General features: G+C 34.7%; 1 protein-coding gene across 1 annotated transcript in view; it reads right to left on the bottom strand.

The window, feature by feature from the left end:
- Nucleotides 1-5,862: 5,862 nt before the first annotated feature.
- KIF14 (kinesin family member 14) overlaps nt 5,863-22,340 on the bottom strand; it is a 29,870-nt gene continuing 13,392 nt past the window's right edge. The window contains exons 17-29 of the mRNA XM_026854131.1: nt 21,767-21,919; nt 21,035-21,161; nt 20,363-20,456; nt 19,181-19,319; nt 16,917-17,017; nt 14,390-14,484; nt 13,429-13,650; nt 13,116-13,300; nt 12,372-12,530; nt 11,705-11,824; nt 9,209-9,283; nt 8,413-8,551; nt 5,863-8,289 (exon numbers count right to left, since the gene is read on the bottom strand). Coding sequence (XP_026709932.1) covers nt 7,901-8,289; nt 8,413-8,551; nt 9,209-9,283; nt 11,705-11,824; nt 12,372-12,530; nt 13,116-13,300; nt 13,429-13,650; nt 14,390-14,484; nt 16,917-17,017; nt 19,181-19,319; nt 20,363-20,456; nt 21,035-21,161; nt 21,767-21,919 — 1,998 coding nt within the window. The 3' untranslated portion in view covers nt 5,863-7,900. The remainder of the gene's footprint in view (nt 8,290-8,412; nt 8,552-9,208; nt 9,284-11,704; nt 11,825-12,371; nt 12,531-13,115; nt 13,301-13,428; nt 13,651-14,389; nt 14,485-16,916; nt 17,018-19,180; nt 19,320-20,362; nt 20,457-21,034; nt 21,162-21,766; nt 21,920-22,340) is intronic.

Below are 22,340 nucleotides of genomic sequence, written 5' to 3'. Positions count from 1 at the left end.
AGTGCTACCTAATACCACTTTGCAAGCATTTTTACATTGGAGTCTGGATTCCCTCCTCTGATAACCAGAAAAATTAGAACAAATACACTGTTGCACAGCAGGATGAAGATTACAAAGGAAGAACTCCAGGCCAGCTAAATTAACACTGATGTAAACTTTAAATATTTAATGAAGATAAAATCAGAAAACAAATGCTTTTAAGAACATAGCTTGGTATTTTAGGGGTAAGAAGCAGAACTGAAAGAATTTCCTTGTAAGGGGAGGGGACAAAATAGAAGAACAACAAACTGCGTCCTATTTATCAACTTTGATATCTACTGTTGAAATGGCTCAGTTCAAAAACAGCATTTGTTTTATTCCACACTTATCCATCTGACTTTGTCATGGTCCCTGTGGTCAAATGTTCTTTTAAAAAGCATTTAGGACACCTACTTTCAGCACACTCCAGAATAAACTACAGGACAAATACTTCTGAAGCAAAGAGGAGGCCACAAAAAAGATCAGAGGGATGAAACACGTCCCCTGTAAGGACAGGCTGAGGGAGTTGGGGTTGTTCAGCCTGGGGAAGGGAAGGCTCTGGGTAGACTTTATACTGGTCTTCCAGTACTTAAAGGGAACTACAGGAAAGATAGGGACAGACTTTTTAGCAGGGCCTGTTGGAACAGGACAAGGGTTTTAAACTAAAATGAGGGTAAATTTACAATAGATATAAGTAAGAATGGTTTTTACAATGAGGGTGGTGAGACACTGGAACAAGTTGCCCAGAGAGGTGGTGGATGCCCCATCCCTGAAAACATTCAAGGTCAGGTTGGATGGGGCTCTGAGCCACCTGCTCTAGTTGAAAGTGTCCCTGCTCACTGTAGGGGAGCGTTGGACTGGATGACATTTAAAGGTCACTTCCAACCCAAACTATTCTATGGTTCTATGAAAAATACTGAAATGCATAATTAAAAATATTGTATTACTTTTATATTTCATGAATACAAAACTGAATTCCATCCCAGAACTGTATTTTGTGACGTTAAATACCTGAAGAATGCCAGAATAAATATTTTGCTATATAGAGAAAACTATTCGAATTCACCGTAGCCACCAATAACCTTGAAAGAATATGCTATAATAAGAGTTATTGCAGTGATACATATTCTTAGCAGAGGATCAGACTTCCATTGCAGTGGTCACTAAACCAGGTTGGTTCTCGTACAGGTAGTTTACAGTCTAAAAAGGGCACAACAGGTTCCCAAAACTAGGGGTGAGGAGAATCAATACGGTTAAAATAAAAAGCAGTAGACTTTAATAGAAGACTGGAAAAACGTTCATGTAAATGAATGCACACGATCAAAGTAAAAACTCAAAACATTCTCTAAAACTCTATACCACAGCCTGAACAAATTGTTAGAATGTAGCCAAATTCATTGACTCGACTAGCTGATACAAAGGTATAAGGAAAGTATCACCACAGCAAAGATGTACAGAACTTTATCCATCCTGTTTCCTTTTCGGGAGCTCAAAATAATAAAAACTATTCTTTGGCTTTGGGGAAGTAAGTTTTATTTCCTATCTATGACTGGTTCTTGCACCATTACTATTTTGTATGTATCTTCTATGCTTATACATGTATATGCATATCTAGCTAGCTACATATGTACCTTCACATTTGGGTGCAAGATTTGTACAAATATGTCAGCATGTAACATAGCTTTTTCCAAGATAAACAATCTCTTTACACTGTGGTCATCACACAATGGGGAGAGGTAGAAATGTGCTAGTGCCATGTAATTTTCTACCATAGATAATTAACACACATACCATCTTAACATATTTCAGTAAAGGAAGGTTTTTACCAATACATAATAAAAAAGGTAAGCTAAGAGACCAGAACCAACGCCATACCAGTTAAAATGCACTTATATTTTTAGTTTAACATTTATTTCAATTAGTACAAATAACATTTGAACAAATCCATGGACTTTTAAATATTTTAACTACCATAAACTAACCGTGGTTAATTTGTTTGGGTTTAGTTTTTAGCCTCTGAAGTTTGTCACTACACTATACATGCAAAAAAAAAAAAAAAAAAAAAAAAAAAAAAAACAAAAAAAAAAACCACACCAAACCAAACCACCCTATTAAGACAATAGCATATACCAGTATGAGTGAAGTGTATGTTATTAAGCTACCAGAGTTATATAAAGATTAATCATGTTTGCACTAGACTTAAGGAATCTGCATGAAAGACACCAAGTATAGTTTAACTCCATATGAATATGGAGGGGGGTGGTTTGGTTCTTTTGTTTGTTTGTGGGTGGCTTGGCATTTAATTACAAATGACTACCATGAGTTTTTCTGATACATTCCTTCCTTTCCCTCCACTCTTCATTAATCTTTCCAATATACAATTTATTTGGACTTATTTTAGAGGCATTCAGTATTAAATCAGATTGAAAGATATCTGAAATATTATTTTTTATTTTGTCGATGGTGCTTGCTGTTGATGAAATGTTAGCTCGGGAGACCTCTTTCAGTTTTGTGCTGTTTACACTGCAACAATCAAATTAGATGAATGGTGGCTAGGTTATATACACCATCTCCTATTCTAGAAACAAATACTATCATGAATAAAACCATACTAAAACAAGAAGAAAAAAAAAAAAAGAGGGCAGGAAAAAAATTCAAGAGTAACTAATTCTTGTTACATATATTGATCCCAAGACCTAAAAAGAGCAGAAAACAAAAGATGGCAATTTTTTTTTTAATATAGAAAAGTAAATTATTAGGACTTCAAAAAAAAGCAAACAACCCTTCCTTGGGAAATATGCATAAACAATCTCTGATCCTCCTGAAAACTAGGAAGGGAATTAAAATGCTGTCCTAAAATAATAATACAAAAATCCCCCAAACAAACCAAAAACCTACCTCACCATGAAATTAGAAAAGTTGCAAAACATACAAAAGGACTCAATCTAATCACAGTACATAAAGTGTGTAAGAGTATATAAAGAATGAGAAGACATTTTCTGTCCAAAAATAATAAGCTTGTACTTGCAAGAGGTGAATCAGATGTAGTCTCTTCTTCTGCCTGCAGATGCCATTACTGGATCAAATTAAATCTAAACTGCAGTTTGTTGGTTTTCTTCATCTAGAGTATTCTCATGAGTCAGAGCTAGAAGAGTTTACTTAACCTTAAATTCTAATACTGGTACACATTCTTTAAAAAGCATAGCTAGAATGTTCTTTTCTTTAAAATTGCACTTACATACAACATGTCTCAATAAAGATGGGCTAACACTGTTTGTAGGATTCTCAAGTAATACAGCATTCGTATTCTGAAGATATACTTCCTCCCAGGACTGTTGTCTTTATGTGAAATAAAGATGTTTCTTATTCCTGATTAGAGATAAAAATTAATAGTTTAGTGCCTAATCACATTAGTTTGACTCCCAAGGCTTTACTAATTTCCATAACAAAAACTGATTTTTATCATATTTTTGTGTGGTAATTTACCTTATGTATTCATGTTGGATGATGTTAAAAGGTATAGTTTTAATCTTATTTTCCTACTATTAAACAAAATAAAACTAGAGCCTGAGTTGTAAAAAGCAGTGAAATCGCAGATCAATACTCTCAATCATGATGTATTTTTATTAATGTAATTTTATTAATGTATTTTTCAAATAAAGGATTGAACTGAAGAAATACCTATTTCTTATTAAGTTCTTTAAATTACTTCTATTATGAGGAGAATTTCGTAAGGTTTTTCTTAGTTTTACATTTTCAAATGAAATTAAGGTGTAGAAGTCTGAATACTATACCTCCCCACTTTTTATTTAAAATTAAAACACACACCCCCCCTCTTTTTCCTTTATATTAGTCAATAAAATCCATGGGTCAAGCACATAAAGTTCTAATTACTTTTTACCTAAAACCTGACTGAAGATTTTCCTGAGGGAATAAGAGAGGACATTAAAGGAACCAACCAAACCCAAAAGCAGCACAACCACCCCACTCACAAACTATGTATTACATCAAGACATGTAAGAAGGTAAAGTCATCATAACTTCAGTAAACAATACATCACATTAAGGTCTCTGAACATTTCTTCATAACACTTCCCACTTGCCCCATGCATGTTCCTGACTGCTCACTCAACATTTCTTACAGCAACACAGAGCAGAAGACTGTAGGTTTGAGAACCCCGGAGAAAAACTCTCAAGACCTAATTTAGTGCTCTTAGCAGAATCATGACAAGCTACTATAGCAACTTAAGCTTCAGCTAAAGCCATAAAAGCCCCGTCTCTGCCAACGTGTGTGCATGGGTTCTACTGGTACCTATGGCTGCAGATGGAGAAATAGTAACTACTATTTCTAGCCAAAGAGAGGACGCATGCATGCTGAGGGGTGTAGCACATCAAAGTCTCATGGGTAAGCCAACATGAGCCTCCAGTGCAGAGTCAGTAGCTCCCAGTTGTTGCTCCAGTCTTGTAACTATGAGTGATTGCTGTATGTGGGTGCAAGTGAAGCGTGAATGAGTAAGTGAATGTACTGTGTGAACAGTTATCTGCTGGCAGTAAACACCTTAATTCTATTTAAAAAGTCAGTTAATAAAATGTGTTTTAATAAATACTGCTTGTGATCCCACTCCCATCTCAATTCACCCAGCAGAGAAATTTATAATACCAATATATATCCCTGCAAAAGTAATTAACTTTGTGACATACTAAAGTAAACCCTCTACTTAAATCGCACTGTTTCGCTATCTGCTTTGGTTTATGGTTTAGAACCTCCAAAGGTACTATCACAAGAAGATTCTTCTGTGTATTACACTGCTATCTGCCAGAAGCTATTCAGACCCTTACTTTACAGTCAGACCTACAAACATGCAAGACAGTGAAAATACCTGAACTATACTGCACAGTCTGTTATCTCAGCAATATCAGTGTCTACTGTATTTCACCACTACACCTAGCAGGTGATGTAGATACTGCATTCAACCATGTCAATTCCTCTGATGACCTGCCTTCAACTCCTTGGAAAGACTAGTAAAATAACATGCCATTCAGATCAATCCATACCAAAACTCTGCCTGTGTTCCCAATTCCTTGACATTCATAATTTATAGAAAGACTAGCCTATAGTTATAAATATACCTTACAGTGTATTACACCAATTGATTACTGGACCCTCAGCTAGGCTTGCTGATGTATTAATGCAGTATGTTATGAGAGCACTAGCTCACTCTGATGATGTATGGTCACCATATATATCATAAGAATGAAATACTTCAGTGATGTATACCTGTAACAAGGGCACCAAGCTGAAAAAAACACTAGCAGAAGTAGTTTTTGTTAACATATTATTCTGAAACATGAATATAGTATTAACAACATGACTAAGAGACTGATTAGTTGACTAATTAGACATGGTTGGTTCGCATGGAGGAGAAAACAAATCAAAGCACCAAGCAGCAAGAAGTTATTGGCAACATTTTCACTCATCCCACAAAATCTAAATTTGGTATGATTATGGTTGTCTATCTCATACCTCAGTTAAAAACTCCATCCAAAACCCATTTGTTTGGATGGTCTCTTTCTCCCAAGTTTCAGAAAGGCTAAAAACTGAAAGTCAGTTTGAGCTCCAAGTTTATGAACAGCTTGTCTTTCAGTTTCAGAAAGGAAAAAAAAAATTCTCATAACACAAAGAACTACAAAAACCAAAGATATCTTCTGAGAAATGCTTTTCATTAAATACAAGAACAAAAGCAAACACGATTAATCATCTAGGCAGGTAGAACATCAGTAACACACTTGAATGTAATTTTGCAATGGGGACTTGACAGAACACCACTGTATTTATTAGCAGAAATTGATAGGGATTGGGTATTTTAACATTAATAAGTGTAGATTAGTTCATGAGTATTCACAAACTCTAAAAGTGTGCTGTTAAGTGTCTCAATAGAGGAAAGAAATGTAAAGAAGTTTTCTGTTTTGTTTCACTTGTAAGGTGTAGCTCATTAATATTTCAGATTTTTACACTAAAATACTTTCAGCAAGGAAGCAGTACTCTCAGTAACAAAGGAAGGTCTCAAAACCAACTGTATACAGAATAAAACTGACAGGGAATTTACACTTAAAATTGTAAAAATTCGTGATCAGTTACATGACCTAGTTCTATTCTTTACAATGCTTATGATTAGATACATGATTCAGAAGAATCAGTTACAGTTTTAAACCTTTCAAATACAAAATAATACATTTACAGATGTAGAAACATACCAGGTTTCCCTTCACTTTGAAAGCATAAAAATCTGAACAACTGAATATACTTTGTTAACCGTTGAGCAGACTTGTAAAGACCTTTACAGTAGGAAAGCAATTAAGCAACATCACACCTCATGTGAGCAGGAAATTATTCGCTGCAATACAAATTGTTGAATATTTTTGATGGCAGGACTATGCTGCAAGACACTTCTTGACAAAGTATTAAGGTATACTAGTCTTTCAAAAAATGTATGTGGGTTAATGGGCAGCATAATTATCTTTCCTCATTTCCTCCAAATCAGAAAAGCACAAAAATCGCTGAAAACACCATCAGTTGTAACTACAGTGTGAAAGTTTTCACAGGAAAAGGATGATTGACTCTCTTTACTGTAGTCTTTTCACATAAAATAGTTCTAAGAGCCTGACATGTTCTCAAAAACTGAAATTTTCAAGATGTTGAGCATCTTCCATCCAAAGTAAAGATGATAGTTATGAATATCTGGCTTGGAAGCTTTGATATATAGGAAAAAAACCGAAGGTTTTAGCTTATTAATTTCCCAGCATTGTTGTCAGTAAAATGTGCTAGATCCAGGTCTCTTAGAACCCAATATTAAAGAATAAAAATTCAAATTCATTTTCATCCTTGCTGTTACTTTTCACTGGCTTCAGCCAGCAGACTAAAGGTAAGAGGTTAAATGACGACTACAGGAAAAAGCACAAGAAAGTAGTTGATTAGGAAAGTTCTCTACAACCTCATGGGATGACTTACACATCATTAAGGAAGAGCTGTGCTTCTAATCCATTATGAAGAGTAGTGAAAGTGATTTGAGCAATCAAAAAATAATTCTCTAGCAACAACACTCAACATGAACTTCAGATTGGGTTGAAGAGTACCATCATTGACACTAAGCCCACATTTTTCAATGGACTACAAAACCACTCAAAAAAGCATTAATCAAATAAGATTGTAAAGTATTTTTACCATCTCTCACAGTTTTTCCCTACAGAAACAAATACAGCTTTTACTTTTTTTTTTACAAAAAAAAAAAGTTGATAATATAAAAAAATAAAAGGCATAAAACCCACATTACAGTTACATTAGCACTACCAGATCATAACACAGCAGATGAAGCAACAGTGCTAACAAAAAAGTTGGTACCCATATAATCTACCTTTCAAGTGTCTCAGATAGGAAGGCAGACTTCTCTCTAACTGTATGCAACAGAAATCTGTTACAAATGTCCTTCAAAGGAATCTCCTTCTACTGTTACACAAGAGTCCTAAGTCAAAGATTGAAGATGAAAAGATGTGAATGTCCCACCAAGCATTTACTGTGTTTCCTAGTTATTGCCCAAAAGATTTTAGTTTCTCCATTCATATTATCTCCAACAGATTTTATACTTACTGAGGTAAATTATTTCTCATAGGCTTAGGTAATAATAGACTTTTATTAAAACAAAAGGCACTATATTTTAAAGTCCAACAGCCCCTTAAGGAATCCCATTTTTTTCTTGTGAAATTTATCATAAAATCATGTCACTTACTTTCCTACCACTTACTAATAATATTAGCAATAAACTTTAGTAATATGTTGCTTTCCCTCCCTGTAAAAAGAGTTTCCCTGAATTTTTTGATAATAGTATTTATACCCACTCTATCCTATCAGATGAAAGTTCTGCAAGAAATGGAGGTGAAGACTGGAGTTTGTGTGTGAGTTTTGGAATCCCCTTCTGTCTCCAAGCAAATTCAGCTTCACCTGTTTCAACCTGTCCTCCCCGAGTCTCAGCAGTTTCATTACAAAGAGTCTGAGATATAAGAGTTGGCTGTCCTTGTTCAAGTTCAAAATTCATAATAAGGGAATCAACCAGAGAGTCCAATTCATCCAAGTTCAGAAAAGGCATGGGTGCTTCCAGGATAGGATTGCTTGCAGGAGAAGACAATTCAAATAAACGAAAGTAGCTGTTTAAATATCCGGCTATGATACAAATCTTTTCTGCAAAGCTCCTGAGAGGGCTTGTGTTTCTGTATGACCCTATGAAAAACAAAGCAAGAAGAACTAAATGCAGCATTTTGCTAAGAGAAACTCTTGCTTTATAGGTCTCCTGTAGTCCACAGATTTCTATCAAGACAGGTAACATATAACCCAGATAAATACCTTGTAATGTAGAAGAAACAATTTGACAGACTTCAGCTAGGCACTGCTCCAATTCCAAGTATTTAGCAGCTATGTTACTGCTTTTCCTTATTTGCTGATATAGAGATTCTTCTTCTGGTAATTGAGATTCTCTTTTTTTCTGTATTAATAAAGAGCAATTTTAAAAGAACCAAAAAAATTACAGTATATTGCCTATTAAACATGTTTATTATGGATTCAGTCACATAAACCAGGGCAATGCTGAAACACAAAATGGAAGCGATGCCAAGTCACAATACATAAGGTAGTTCCAAAAAGAAGTGCAGATTATTGACAGGAAAAAAAAAAAAAAAAAAAAAAAAAAAAAGCAGCAAATGGAACTGTAAAATCCAGAAAAAGGTTTGACTCTTCAAAGATAGATTAAATCACCTATTCTGGCTTTTAATTCAATATACCAATAAGTATGGCCATAAACTAATGAAGTAGTCCTAACACAATTACACTAGCATTACTGAACTTGAGGCTTTCACCTTAAAAGAAAACAAAACAGGTGGTTAGGCTGTTCATGATGAGTACAAAAGGAAGGAACGTAAGATACAAGTACCTCCAGAAATACTTTAAGTAAAATTAAAATCAAATTGAGTGGAAATGCAGTATCCAGATAAGTTAGCATTCCAATCACAAGAATGCCAATGAGACAGTGTTACTGTGCAATTGTAGATATACAGGAGGTTTCAGTTCCTCCTCTTTTTTAAATACATCTTTTAAATTTAAACCCCAGACTCAAAGCACCCATTTTGTGAAACATTTCTCTTACCTTTCTACAATAAGAGATGTTATTTTCAAGGAATCTGGCTAATGCCACAACATTATCCTTTATTCGAGTCTGAATCTACAAAGAAATTTTTAATTATATTGTACACTTGATTCAAGACAAAGTAAAAGTACATTAATATTTTAGAAGGATAACAATGAACACTGGTATACTAATGAGAAAAACACTCAACAGAAGTAATGTTTTCTGCAACATACCATGCATTTTTTTAAATAAAAATGTTAACTGGTAGAAAACATTAAGTGTATCTGCAAGGTTTTAAATAACCCCTTAATATGGGAGGATCAAATGAGCAAGTTTAAATATCTGCTAAAGAAAGATTGTCCTGTAATTTTTGTATCACTGCCATTCTAAGTGGGAAGGGTAATCTCTTAAATTAACACCCTTGTGTTCCCTCCCCAGTTTCATATTAGTTCCACCAGCAACAAGCACATACAGGAATCCTGCAGATACGTAGGAACTTGCTGCAAGCAAACAACACTCTAGAGAGCAGACTGCTCAATTCCTTTGGCTGGAAACATGAAGCATTTGGGAGTTAAGCAAGCAGATAGGAACATAAAAGATTTTGGACAGTTTCGCTATTATCTGTAGGATTAAGAATGACAACAGTGACAACCAGAGTAGTAAGAAGTGTTTGCTTTGGAGACAAGCAATTTATCACTCCTCTCCGGCTCATCTGAGCCTTTTATCCCAGGACGTATTACAGATTTTTGAGTAGTAACAAATTCTTTGGAAATAAGTATTTTCTATATCCCGACTCATTAGGGAGATTTTCTTGTTGGCCATAGTTCTGCAAATTTCTCAACTTTGAAGAAAAAGAATAAGAATGGACACACATGAGGCAGAAGACAGGATTATTCAGGCATAGGTAAACCACCACCTTTGATCTTGCATGCTGTCTGTACAAAACATTTATTTGTAGGAAAAGTGGCAGAACAGGCCTATATATCCCAACACCGAAAGGAGGAAGCACATACACTATAGACACCTAGTATCTTGCTGAAAAATATTTCAATCTTTTCAAAGTATTTCCTTGGAATTCAGCCAGGTTTTATGTCGAAGGACTCATCCACTGAGAAAGTGGCATATTTCTAACTACTGGAATTTTGGTAGAGCCACAGAAGTATTTTTAACTATGGTACTTATTCCTTATACTTTATTCTACTTTGCATAACTCCCTATAGTATCAACTTTCTCACAATTTGTCACCTAAGCAAAATAAAAACACAAAATTACAGTCTGCAGCTTAAAAAAAAGCCCCGTGGCAAAAAAAACCCAAACAATCCACTACTGAATTCAGCACATAAGGAGGTCTGGTTTGCTTTAAGTGTCAAAATACACTAGAGACACACCAATAATAGTATGTTTGTTTCATGAAAGAGTAACTCCTCCCCAAAAGATTTCAGCATACTGAGAAAAATCAAAACTAAACACCTTCAATTCAATAAGATATAACTGCTAAACCGGAGGGGGGAAACAAAAGTACGCACAGAACTGTTTATAATGAGGTAGTAGGAATACCTCTTCTTAAAATGACAATAATTAAATTGAGGTCTTACTATGAGAGATAAAATCTTCCCATTGATGTAATTCCTTTTCATATGACATTAAGTTGGGAAGGTAACAGGAGCAACTCATTAATAGAATATAAATAATTTTCTGTAACATTCCTATAAAGCATTAGAAAGAAAATTAAAATACCTCCGCTGCTTATCAACCTGGAAAGTATTTGAAGGTCAGATGTGATTTCAGTGAATGACATTAAATCAAGCAGGACTTTCCTGACTTCTGCACTATTAAATAGGTACTTTAGTTAACCAATTTCCCTCCTAAGTGCCCAATTCATGAAAGTGCTTCAGCATATCCCAAGCATTAAGCACATGAGAAGACTAGCTCTTAAAAGATAACACTGAATTATTTTAATTTTTAGATAACATGCTATTTGGAATAGGACTGTAAGAACAATATATGGCAAAATGAAGTCTTCAAACTTCCTAATAATCTTCCTGACAATAACTGTAGTAATAACAGAAGTAATTACCAATATAGAGTAACACTTAACTTTCAGGATCTCAAAGTGTTACTACATATTAAATATTCAATCTTTTCACAAATCAAACTTAACAGTAGTATACAGAAAAGGTCCACTTGCTCCTTCTTGCCAGTTTTCATATTCCCCCTCTCTTTCATGGTTACACTATGAAATTTTACACAGAATGCCCTCCAACGCACAGAGAAATTGTTCTAAATAAGATACACTTAAATGTTCTGTCTACATATGGGTGAAAGGCGAAACACTAAAAATTTCTGCAAGACTGTAGTCAATATTCCCACTTACCACCCATCTCAAACTTCTGTTACTGATCATAACCATATTCCTACTATAAAATTCCTAGACAGAATTGCTGAAAAAATAACAGGACATGATCAAGTGTCTCTAAGATATAGTAGTAGGTTTTAATCTTACTTTCATCTCACCTCATTTTGTGGATATTTTTTCATGAGTTCTTTCTGCACCATTCTTGCTTTTTCCTGTACAGTATCAATGAGAAACTCCAGCCCTGAGCCTACTCCATCATAAATGGCAAGCACAAAGTCCTTTTAAAATAAAGGTTCAAAATATAATGATTAAATTAATTGATATAGCCTTGAACTAAAACAGATTTTTTTAGTGGGCTAGAAACTTGTTTTCATTTTGAGCCAATTGTCCAGTGCTGGTCTATTCAGTCACGTGTTCTTCTTGGACCACGGGGGTCAGCACTTTAACCTCCTTTTTCTACCTTTCTTCAGATTTCTGAAACCTCAATGTGATACTTAATCACAGATTACTGAAATGTGTTGAATTTCAGTGAAATAGGTAGACTTGTACAATCTCAGTGCAGATACAATCCTAAAAGCACAGTATTTCTTTCTCTTTATAGATGAAAGTTATACAGATTTAAAAGTGTGTCTTTTTTAAGGAAAAACCAAATTCAAGGGTATTAACAAATATCAATTTTCACCATAAAGATTAGTATTAGATAAACTCTGAAAATACTTAATTCAGTTGATTTTTATATGTAAAAATTTGCTTCTGAGTACAGTTACTGAAAATAAAGGTGACGTCAACATTAAAATTATTATTTCTAATAAACATTTTTTTCACCTGTAGAGTTGTTGTAGGAATGTTGTTCTCTTCAGAAAATGAAATATCAGCTCTTGTAACTACTGCCAAATAGCCTATGTATTTCATTGTTTGTTTTACTGTTTGGTTTACTTTGCTCCATGCTTCTGTTACCATCGAGGATATATCTGAAGAACATCCCTGAGAAATAAAGGCATATCATTCACTGAAGCTAGAAAGTATCTTTGATCAAAGAGCACACAATTTCTATAATATAGCATACAATAGCTTGCGGCATTTTCAGCTTTACATCTTCCTACTTCCAGTGGTTTATCTACCACAGCTAAAAAACAATACCTTGCAGCCACAGAGAAGAATGGTATGATTATACTGTATAGTTAAAAAAAAAAAATTACTCTTCACAAGGCTGTAGTATGAACAAGAGTAGTGTTTACTGGCCACTGGCTTATAAATATGTTAACAGTAGCACTTCACAATCTAAACTAGCATTTGCTCTTGTCATTGAATGCTTTATTTTCCATTTTTAAGTTTAAGAACCTACGCTATTGTCAGGCCCTGGGCACAGAAAGGTCTGCATTACTCTGAACTACCATATGGAAGTACCAATTTAGACAGAAAAAATGCACCCTTTTCTGTTCACCTTCTTTAAGTGTGTCCATTTGTCATTATGTACATTGGACATTTAGGTGTTTTTAGCAAGTCTGTAGTAAATATTGCATTAATTCATAGAACTTTTCTACACAGATGAACTGTAATATACTTTACCTGCAATAGTAACTGTAAAGAGCCTCCTAAATTCTTCACTTCCTGTTTTATTTCTTCATCAACTTTTATAGATCCAGGGCACTTTTGAACACTGTTAAGCCAAAGCTTGGTTAGAACCACAAGCTGGTCAAAAGCAGAGATAATTCTGATGCTGTAGGACTGAGCAGCATGATCAAGAGAGAAGACTACAAGAGAAAGAGATCTATCAGAAGGTCTCATTTGCAAATAAAAGTATGAATGTTAATTCTTTGGATAGGCAAACATATGAATGCTTGTACATCTGAAAGACAAGTCATATGAAAACAAGACTTACAGTTTTCCTGACATCCTTCATCTTGCTGTTCATAGGCTTTTGAAATGACAGACACCCCACAGAAAATGATAACCAAATTACTTAGGAGACTATCTGCTATGCTCTTTCCTCCTTCATGATTCTGTGCCAGTAAATCTAAAGCTGAACTTAGAGATTCTTTGCAAATTCCAGGAAGAAATGATTCAGAAGAGCTTGGGCATATGCTGGACTTATTCTGTGAACCTGTATAATGTAAAAGCAAAAAGAGATACACAAGAAACTCTTAATTGGAGTGAGTAGTCAGTGTCTGTAATACTTCTTCAGCAATAATCAAGGCGGCAAGTCGGAACAAAGGCGTATACAACATTCTAAATAGTTTCTAGATTCAGTTAATATGACAAATTTCACAGTGAAATTATTTAACATGAATCTATCTGTTTCAACAACTGAACCTACAGAGAGACAGAAAATAACAAAACCCAGCCAATCTAAAATAACTGAATGCATAAAGATATTTGGAAGACTGAAGCATCTAATATTTCAGAAAAAAAAAATTATAAAACATGTCAAAAAGCTTGGGGGAACCTCAGGAGTTGAATGAATAACAACAACTCAAGCAAACAAAGTCTCCAAATTATTATATCAGGATTCATCCTCTAGCAACTTGTTACATGAACTATCATCTTTCTCCAATTAACTTGCATAGCTAAGCAGAGTAATGTTTTAGGTGAATTTCTTAAATAAGGGTCACAAGTGCTGGTCAGGAAGTTTTTGCTCTAAAAAAAACTTAATCAAAAATACAAAACCCCCAACAGCTTGATGTTATAAACTTGAAGGTACTATGAACAGGACATTTTTCATTTTGTTTTCTAATCCATGTTGTGTTTTTTTAAAGAACTATTAGAAACACATGTGTTTTATACATGTAGTAGTTTCAACTTCTCAGCATGAAATGAAAGGTGTTCTGCCATATAGCAAGTACCTGATATACAGGAAGTTTGTATATTCTGAATTGGTTGCAGTTTTATCTCTGACAAACATCCAGAAATTCTCTTGTTCTTCATGAAACTTCTACTTCTAGAAAAGAATGAGAGTGAAATCATGAAGAAACTTTAATGGAAAAGAATCTCTCTCCCCATACCCACTGAAAGTTCAGTAAATATTAACAGACATCAGGCAAACAAAATAAACATCTACTTTTATTTAATGGAGCTCATTAACACAGAACATAAACCAGAGTAAAAGCAAGAATATACAGCTTATCGGATGGATCCTCCTTACTTACTTTCTTCAGGCTCTTGCTACTAAGCAGAATCTTCACATTCCCATTTTTAAGCTACTAGTTTATTACTGAATTATTATTATTAAGAACTTGCGACAAAACACATTTATTTCCTACCTATTTGGACCATAGGAAGCAAACTTGTTGGCTTTTTTTTTTTTTTTTTTAATATTGTTTGCTGGACAGAATTAATTGCTTTTGGAAAGCCAAATAGGAGGGTTTTTTTCCTTGGTAGAAGTCAGATGTTCTGGAAAGTTCTCCACTGTCAACAATGCTTCTCTGGCCTGGCTCTGGGTGCTTAGCTGCTGGTGCCCAAGGCCAGCTCTTGGTAAGACAACTGTCTGAGAAGCCTCAGCCAGCCTGGAAGCTGTTCAAGAAACAGCTGAAAGGAGACTCAGCAGGGTCTCCCCAACTTTTCTTGGAGCTGCATTTACAATGAGTCTCTTGCCCTTGGTCTTGCCCAACTTACAGTTGTGTTGTAACAATGCCCGTGCTGGGCCATGTACACTGCTGATCTGGACCTGCAGCCCTGACTTTCCAGTTTGACCTGGGACCTTGTCACAATGGCTGTGCCAGCAATCACTGACCCTGCCAAGTGTCCCTGAACCTAATCCTGACTTACTGAGCCGATTTCCCAGCTTAACCCCAGCCCTGCCTCATCATTACATACTTAGCTGTGAATCTGAACTATTGGCTGACCCTAGTTATCATCACCAGACCTACTGCACTCACCTCATTCAGGCACTGTGAGGCTACACCCTTTCTGGCAAGGGTACTGCCCTGTCTACCCTCTTGTCACATCCAGCCCTGAACTGCCCTTCCCTTTTAGAACAGCCTGTCCTTTATGCTCTATGTCACTACACATCAGGAGCACCAAATGTTTAAGTAGCAGATGGAATTCAATTTATTTCAGCAGTATGCATGACTGACATCAGATAACTGCTGTCAATGCAGCATACAATGCCAATTTCCCTTTTCCAGAACCTTTTCTTGTTTAGTTCAGCTTCTATAAATTGCATTTTTAAAATAGGCAGAACAAAACCAAATACATTTCTGAGAGTTAAGAACACACATTATAATACTGTCCAGAAGGCAGCATCAGACAAAATAAAGTATTCTAACATTATTCTATCATTAAAACAGTATTTGGACTAAAAATAAAGAAACTGTTTTCCACTGCATTCTTTTCAGATAACTTTTGTTTACTTAGAATGATCAGGGATGTTTCCCAAAATTTAAAGTCGGATAAACTGACCTGCTTTACAGAATAACAACAACCACATGGGCTGCTGCCCACTAGCAAAGCTATTAACTAAGGATCTGTTAGCATTTCTGTTACAGGCTACAATTTGCAAGTTTTCAAGTCAGTTAAAAATATCATTACAAGACTAAAACTTCAAATACAAGGTCCCAGACAAATTGCAACTTACTCCTTAAAAACATTGTTTTCATATTATAGAAGTATGAAGAAAACATTAAAAACTTCACAATTCACTCTGCACGGGTGATATCTACATACATAGTTTAGAAAGCCTTAACGCATGTTTTGACAAAATATACTTCTGGCTTTGGAGGAACTTTTTTGTTTTGAATTTCTTGTCTATGAGGAAAGATAAAAGAATGAACAAACAGAAGAGAACTCATCCGCACAGTGTATGGGGTAAGTAAGGATGGGAACAGATGTCCAAGTGCCTATTTAAAATCACTTGTTGCTAATCAAATTCTTCGGTATCTATAACCTTAAACTGTGGGTCCTCTGCAGGTTAAATAAAAGTCCTGTGCTACAGACAAATGTATCAGTTTGAGCCAGCTTTCTGAAATAATTGAGGACAGAATTTAATTACCTCCAACTAGTTGTCAATGGTCATCCATAAAACCCTCTGGCACTGATCAGACATACATTGCATATATGCTGTGCCTGACCTCAGAAACATTGCTGTTTAATCTGCCAAACTGCTTTAGTGGACATCCAATTTTTATTCACATGTTGAATACTAACAGTCATTTCACAAGTGACACCAGCATAGTAAGGTAACGTAATGAAATTTTCCTTCCTTCTTACAAATATATACATAACTTTTAATTTAATTTGTAAATTTGACATTATAATCAGATAAAATAATTAATAAATAAAAGACTTAGTGGCACAGAAGCATGTTTAGATATTTACAGAAAGTATTTTTTGCTTTGTTTAAGCATAGATGAAGGGGTTATAGATTAGTATCACCTTCTTCTGGAAAGAGAGGAAACTGAGGCATCTGAAAGGTCAGGTTCCCACTCATCAGCAGGGTCATAAAATACATCAGCAGCTTTATTGCTATTATTACTCTGAAAAAAATAAAGAAAACACGGGGGAGGAGGAGGGTTAAACAGAAGTAGAGTGATAATAAATCTTTCGATGTATGGATGAAGACATCATCTTCTACTAACAGCAGAACAGTGGTTCTAATGTTGTTCCTTTTGTTAGGATATGTCTAATCTAGAAGATAACTGACTGCCAGCCAACTTGAGGTGGAAGCGTTTGAAAACAAACTAAAAAAAGATAGTGAAAATGCCTAGCTACCCAGTATGTGAGATACAGGAACACCAAGTAGAAAACCTTTTCTCAACTCTCTCCACATGCCAGATTTAATAAAACTCTGGGCATATAATTTACAATTTTTATTTATTTTTATATGCAGGCTCTGATATTGTTAAGATCCAAACAGTTTTAAGTAATAAGTATGGCAATATTCTTCTATCACAGGAAATACTTGCATATTACAGAGTTCTATCATAAAGCCGTGTTTTCTCAATTTTTTTCTGGCTTTTTTTGATTACATTTTTCCTTTTTGGACATAATATTGAAACGTTTTACTTATACAAAGTTATTCTTTCAAATAAAACATCATCTTTTGATGAGATGCAATTATCTTCTAAGGTAGAAAAAAAAAAAAGAGGATTCTGAAATGCAAAAAAAATTTGTATTTTTCTCTACCAGCACCTTCAGTGCTCCAACAGTTGAGATTTCTTCCTCTGCAAACTTCAAGTATGCTATTTATGCCAGAATGTGATTTGCATTTGGAAACAACAAGCATCCAAATATTTATATTTTTTATTTCAGGCAATTTCTACTCATTTTCAATACTGCTCCAGACTAAACATAATACAGATATGAGAATGAGAATAAATTTATATGATCAGGAGAATGAATCACAAATTCTATCACAGAACAAATTTAGACAAGCTGTTCTCTTAAAACCTAGTCTTAAATATATATTTTTTTGTGTGTATTAATCAAAAAAACTCCAAACCACTATAGCATAAACTACAAGATCATTATGGTTCTACTGGGTTGCCTTGGATCCTTCCTTTGTGTTAAGCAGCTCTTTTTCATCTCTAAGAACTTCCCTTACTTTATCCTTCATTATTTCACTACAGTCTGAAACAACTTTCAATTCATATGGCAGAAACCAAAAAACAAAACACAATCATCATCCCTAGAGACTGGAAAATTCCAGAATACTTCACTGACATTAAAAAAAGGAAGGTACTTTTAAGGGCCACCAGATCTGTCTGGTTTGGGTTTGGGGGTTTTTTCCCCTCCCCAAGTAGTTCTTAGGTCTCTCAATTCTTCAGCCCTTAAACAGGGAAAAAATGCAATGGAATACAACAAAAAACAGTCCGTGCACACAGAGTCAATAAAGATAAACTCAATTCGTATGATATTTCTTTCTTTAGGAGAAAAGAATATCATTTTCCCAGCAAATAAGAGCTGATACTGTAATCTCATGGGTACTCAATAATTTGGAACCATTATCTACTTTTATATAACTACAAAGGTTTTAGCTGATGGTTATAGCATTCTTTTGTGGATACAGAATCAAATGTAGGTGTTGTTCCCACTTCCATCTTTTTTCTATTTTACATCCTCTTCAGTACAAAAGACAGTACGATATGCAACAAAATACTGCACATTTAGAGAGGTGCAATACAAAAATACCCAGTTTGTCTGATTAGAAGTAATGGAATTAGAAAAAGGGGTTAGTGTGCACCTTAACTGCCAGTTTATTAAACAAAAAATGATGAAAAATGCCTTTAAAAACTTCCACTGAAGAACATAAAGCACATACAGACAAAAGCAATGAGTACTTACCAGAACTAAAGATAAACAGAACATAGTGAACATTCAATAGATACCTTTAAAAAAAAAATCAAGTTTTCCTCTAGAAGAGATAAACCACTGAACAACAAAAAGGACCACAAAGCAGTCCTTTTTTTACTACTTCCCACTCTGTACACAAAATGACCTGAATCAAGTCATTGATTTCTACAGTCCTCTTTCTAGGTGATGGACAAGTGCATTTACATGTTTCATAAAAAATAATCATGTGTTTTGGTGTAAAGATGACAAAAAAAACCCCAAGATTTTCCTCTTGTATGGATTATCAAGATCTTACTTTTGATAAAATATTAGTGATTATTAGTGGTTTTTCTTCAGTTGTTACTGACCTCATAGACTTCTTTCATTGCTGCTAGTTTGCACTCAAATTTCTCTAGGCTCCAAAATGTTGTTATTCCCAGTTTGACGTTACGAACCTGGACCTGAACAGAAGACACTGTTCCTGTTTTATCATCAGTTTTGTCGTGCCTAAGAATTTGAGAAAGTTTAAAAAAAAAAAGAGAAAGAAAAATAAATACAAAAACCATTCTTCATACAGCAAAAATAAACAAGGTACTTGTCGGTAGGTTTGATACAGAAAATAAAAATGTGATTACAAACAGAGAAATTGCTTGAGACTTCATGTATCTCACAAAACTAACATTAGGGTAGCCATTAAAATTAGTTCTATGTCAAGAAAAAAGGGATCCCTGCATTCAGAGGTAGAAGTAGATACTAGTATACAAATTCCTGGCTCTCAAGAAACTCAGAACCAAATATATGCTATAGAATTCTACTGGCAGAGTTCCTGTCAAAGGATGTGAAAAGACAGCATCTGAAAAACACAGTAATACATAAAACTACTAGAAAGTCCTAGCTTACCCGCATTTACTGTAGCTTTTTTTTTTTTTTTTAATTAAATGATCCAGAATTTTCTCTGCACTAATACAACTCTGCTCACACCAATAACACCTGACCAGTATACAGGTCCACTTTCAGAACACTCTTCAGCTATGACTAGCGAGTAGCATGGTATAGCAAGAGATCTCTGAAGTGAAACGCCTGGTCCCAAACACCAATATCCACGATAAGTATGTTCTGACATTTTTACTTTGAACTACCTCTGTTGTGGTCCTGTGAACTGAATACCTCCTGTAACTGGCACATATTCCTCAGTTTAGTTTTGTTCAAATGAATGCAGTTAAGTGTGCTTTAGGACCACTTTAATATATGAAACAAAGAAGGATAGACATGGGCATCAGAAGATTCACTTCCAAAGCACACTCAATTCAAAATTAATTGTCTGTAGACATACCTTTAAATTCTTGATCTAAAATTCAAATTTGAAATTCACATTTCAAACTAAGAAAACTAAACTACACAGCTAAAGATAGTTTGGAAAAGTGATTTATCTTGTTCAATTTAACAAAACTGTTAAGAGGAAAACAAACAGCTCACTGCATATCCAGAATCCACCCCCAATTATATATGTGTTATGTATACATGCCCTTATAATTAACTAACTCACTCACCTGTAGAAAACAGTGTTTTTCCCTAATTCATTACTAATGGTGTTGGCCTCTTTGATCATCACAGATAGCTTCAGGGAATTCCAGTTAAGTGGAACTAATAAAGAATATAGCATATAATATTAAGTGAATCAATGTTATGCAACAACTTTAGGGTTAAAAAAAAAAAAAAAAGGCAAAAAAGAAACCACAACCAAATCTTGAGTGGAATTTTGCCAACAATTCTATGAGCTCCCAATACACTGGGAAAAAATAACCCTCTCAGCCACAATAACGCTTTATGAAAGGTCAGGTAAAGGGCGTTTCAGAAACAAAAGCATAACACCAGATACTATATATTAATCTGAGATGGGAAACTAAACAGAATCAATTCTGTTACTCCATTTTCCCCAGTGATTTAATGTCTAACTAGTTCAGCCAGATAGGGGAAGGACATTTTAAGTAATTGAGGTAAATATAAGCAGGGTATATACAGACTGCATGCATATCCACCTAACCACACATGATTAAAACAGAACTTTTAGAACAGTCAACAGCAAAAAGGCTCTTGTTGTTAAGGATCGTTCAAGAAGCATTAGAGGAAGATTAAAAGCTACTGGATCCACATTCACTAAACCCAAGCCCACCAAGCAAAAGAGGTCACTATTGCCTTTGCAAGATTATGTATATACATACTAGTAGTAGTTTTATTGCCACTTCCACGATTCTTCTGAAGGGTGTGTATTTCTTCAGCAATCTTCTGCTTTTCAGCTTCCAGAGCTTCAAGTATCTTTGCATGACGAATAGTATGATCTTCTAGAGCCTGGGCCAGCACAGGGAGGGATTTTTTTTTTTTTTTTAATAATAATTCTTAATGCTCTTTATCGAAGCAAAATATTTTGTTGCTGTCATTTTAAAGACTCTCAGAACAGAATGAAAGTTGTATCAGACATCTGCTATATTGATATGCAACCCTTCACCTTCAAACATTGACAGTTTTCTGGTTTTGCTTATTGTTAAGCTCAAAGAAATACTGGAATTAAAGAGAAACAACTTCAAAAAAATTAAGTCATGTTTGTTGCAGCAGATATTTATGAACACCAGCCAAAAACCAGTCATTATTTACATTAATGCCTGGAGTCATAACTTTTGGCAGAGGCAACAGTCACTAAAGTTTGGTGCATGAACAAAACCATCCATGTCATATAAGAAATAATGTCAGAATTAGTTTATCCCAAGATTTAATACAATATCATACTCAGAGTGTAAACAAAATGTGTTCTTTTGCATAAAATTGCTTAGAAGAAAAATACTTCAGAAACGTTTCTTTTACAACACTTTCCTTTTAAAAAAAAAAAAAAAAAAAGGGAAAAACCCTGCCACAAAGAAACCACAGTTTATCACCTAAAAAGCTTTTTTGAACAGTACCTGCTTGGTAGCTAAGGTCTCCATTTCTAAACGTTTCTTATTAAAGTGTAGTTGTAGCTCAAGATTTTGCTTTGCCTTTTCTAGCTCTTGTATTTTAGTTGCAGCTTTTTGGTTATTCAGTTCTTGGATTTGGTTCTTATGAGATTCTTCTCTCTAATGCAAAAAAGGACAGATGAGAGGAGGTGTAGCATTTCTACAGCATTTCTGACCCACCCCTTAGGCAGATACTAAGGTTTATTTTTCACTTCAACACATTTAAAACATGTAGCCCCTATGGACTACTCAGCGCAGTGCCAGCAATGAAAGGTAATATCCCAGTTCACAAGCATCACATTATGCCTCCTATAGCACATTTAAGAAATAAGATACTCCATGATTATTATTGTTTTATCACAATGTGTTATTCTAGTTCAACTTCTGCATATTGTAAAAGTATCGAAGAGACTAACAACAGAGTAACATGAAAATTTGGGAAAAAAAACACCATATTAACTAAAATACTGTCGTAATTTTAAAATCTCAGAACAAGCTAGATTTTGTAGGGATTTTCCTTCACACACAAGTAACAGCCTTA

This window comes from Athene cunicularia, assembly GCF_003259725.1.
Source record: "Athene cunicularia isolate RWA chromosome 8 unlocalized genomic scaffold, athCun1 chr8_part1, whole genome shotgun sequence".
Lineage (NCBI taxonomy): Eukaryota > Metazoa > Chordata > Aves > Strigiformes > Strigidae > Athene > Athene cunicularia.
Note: the sequence above shows the minus strand (reverse complement) of the source record. Positions and strands in the feature narration are given on the sequence as shown.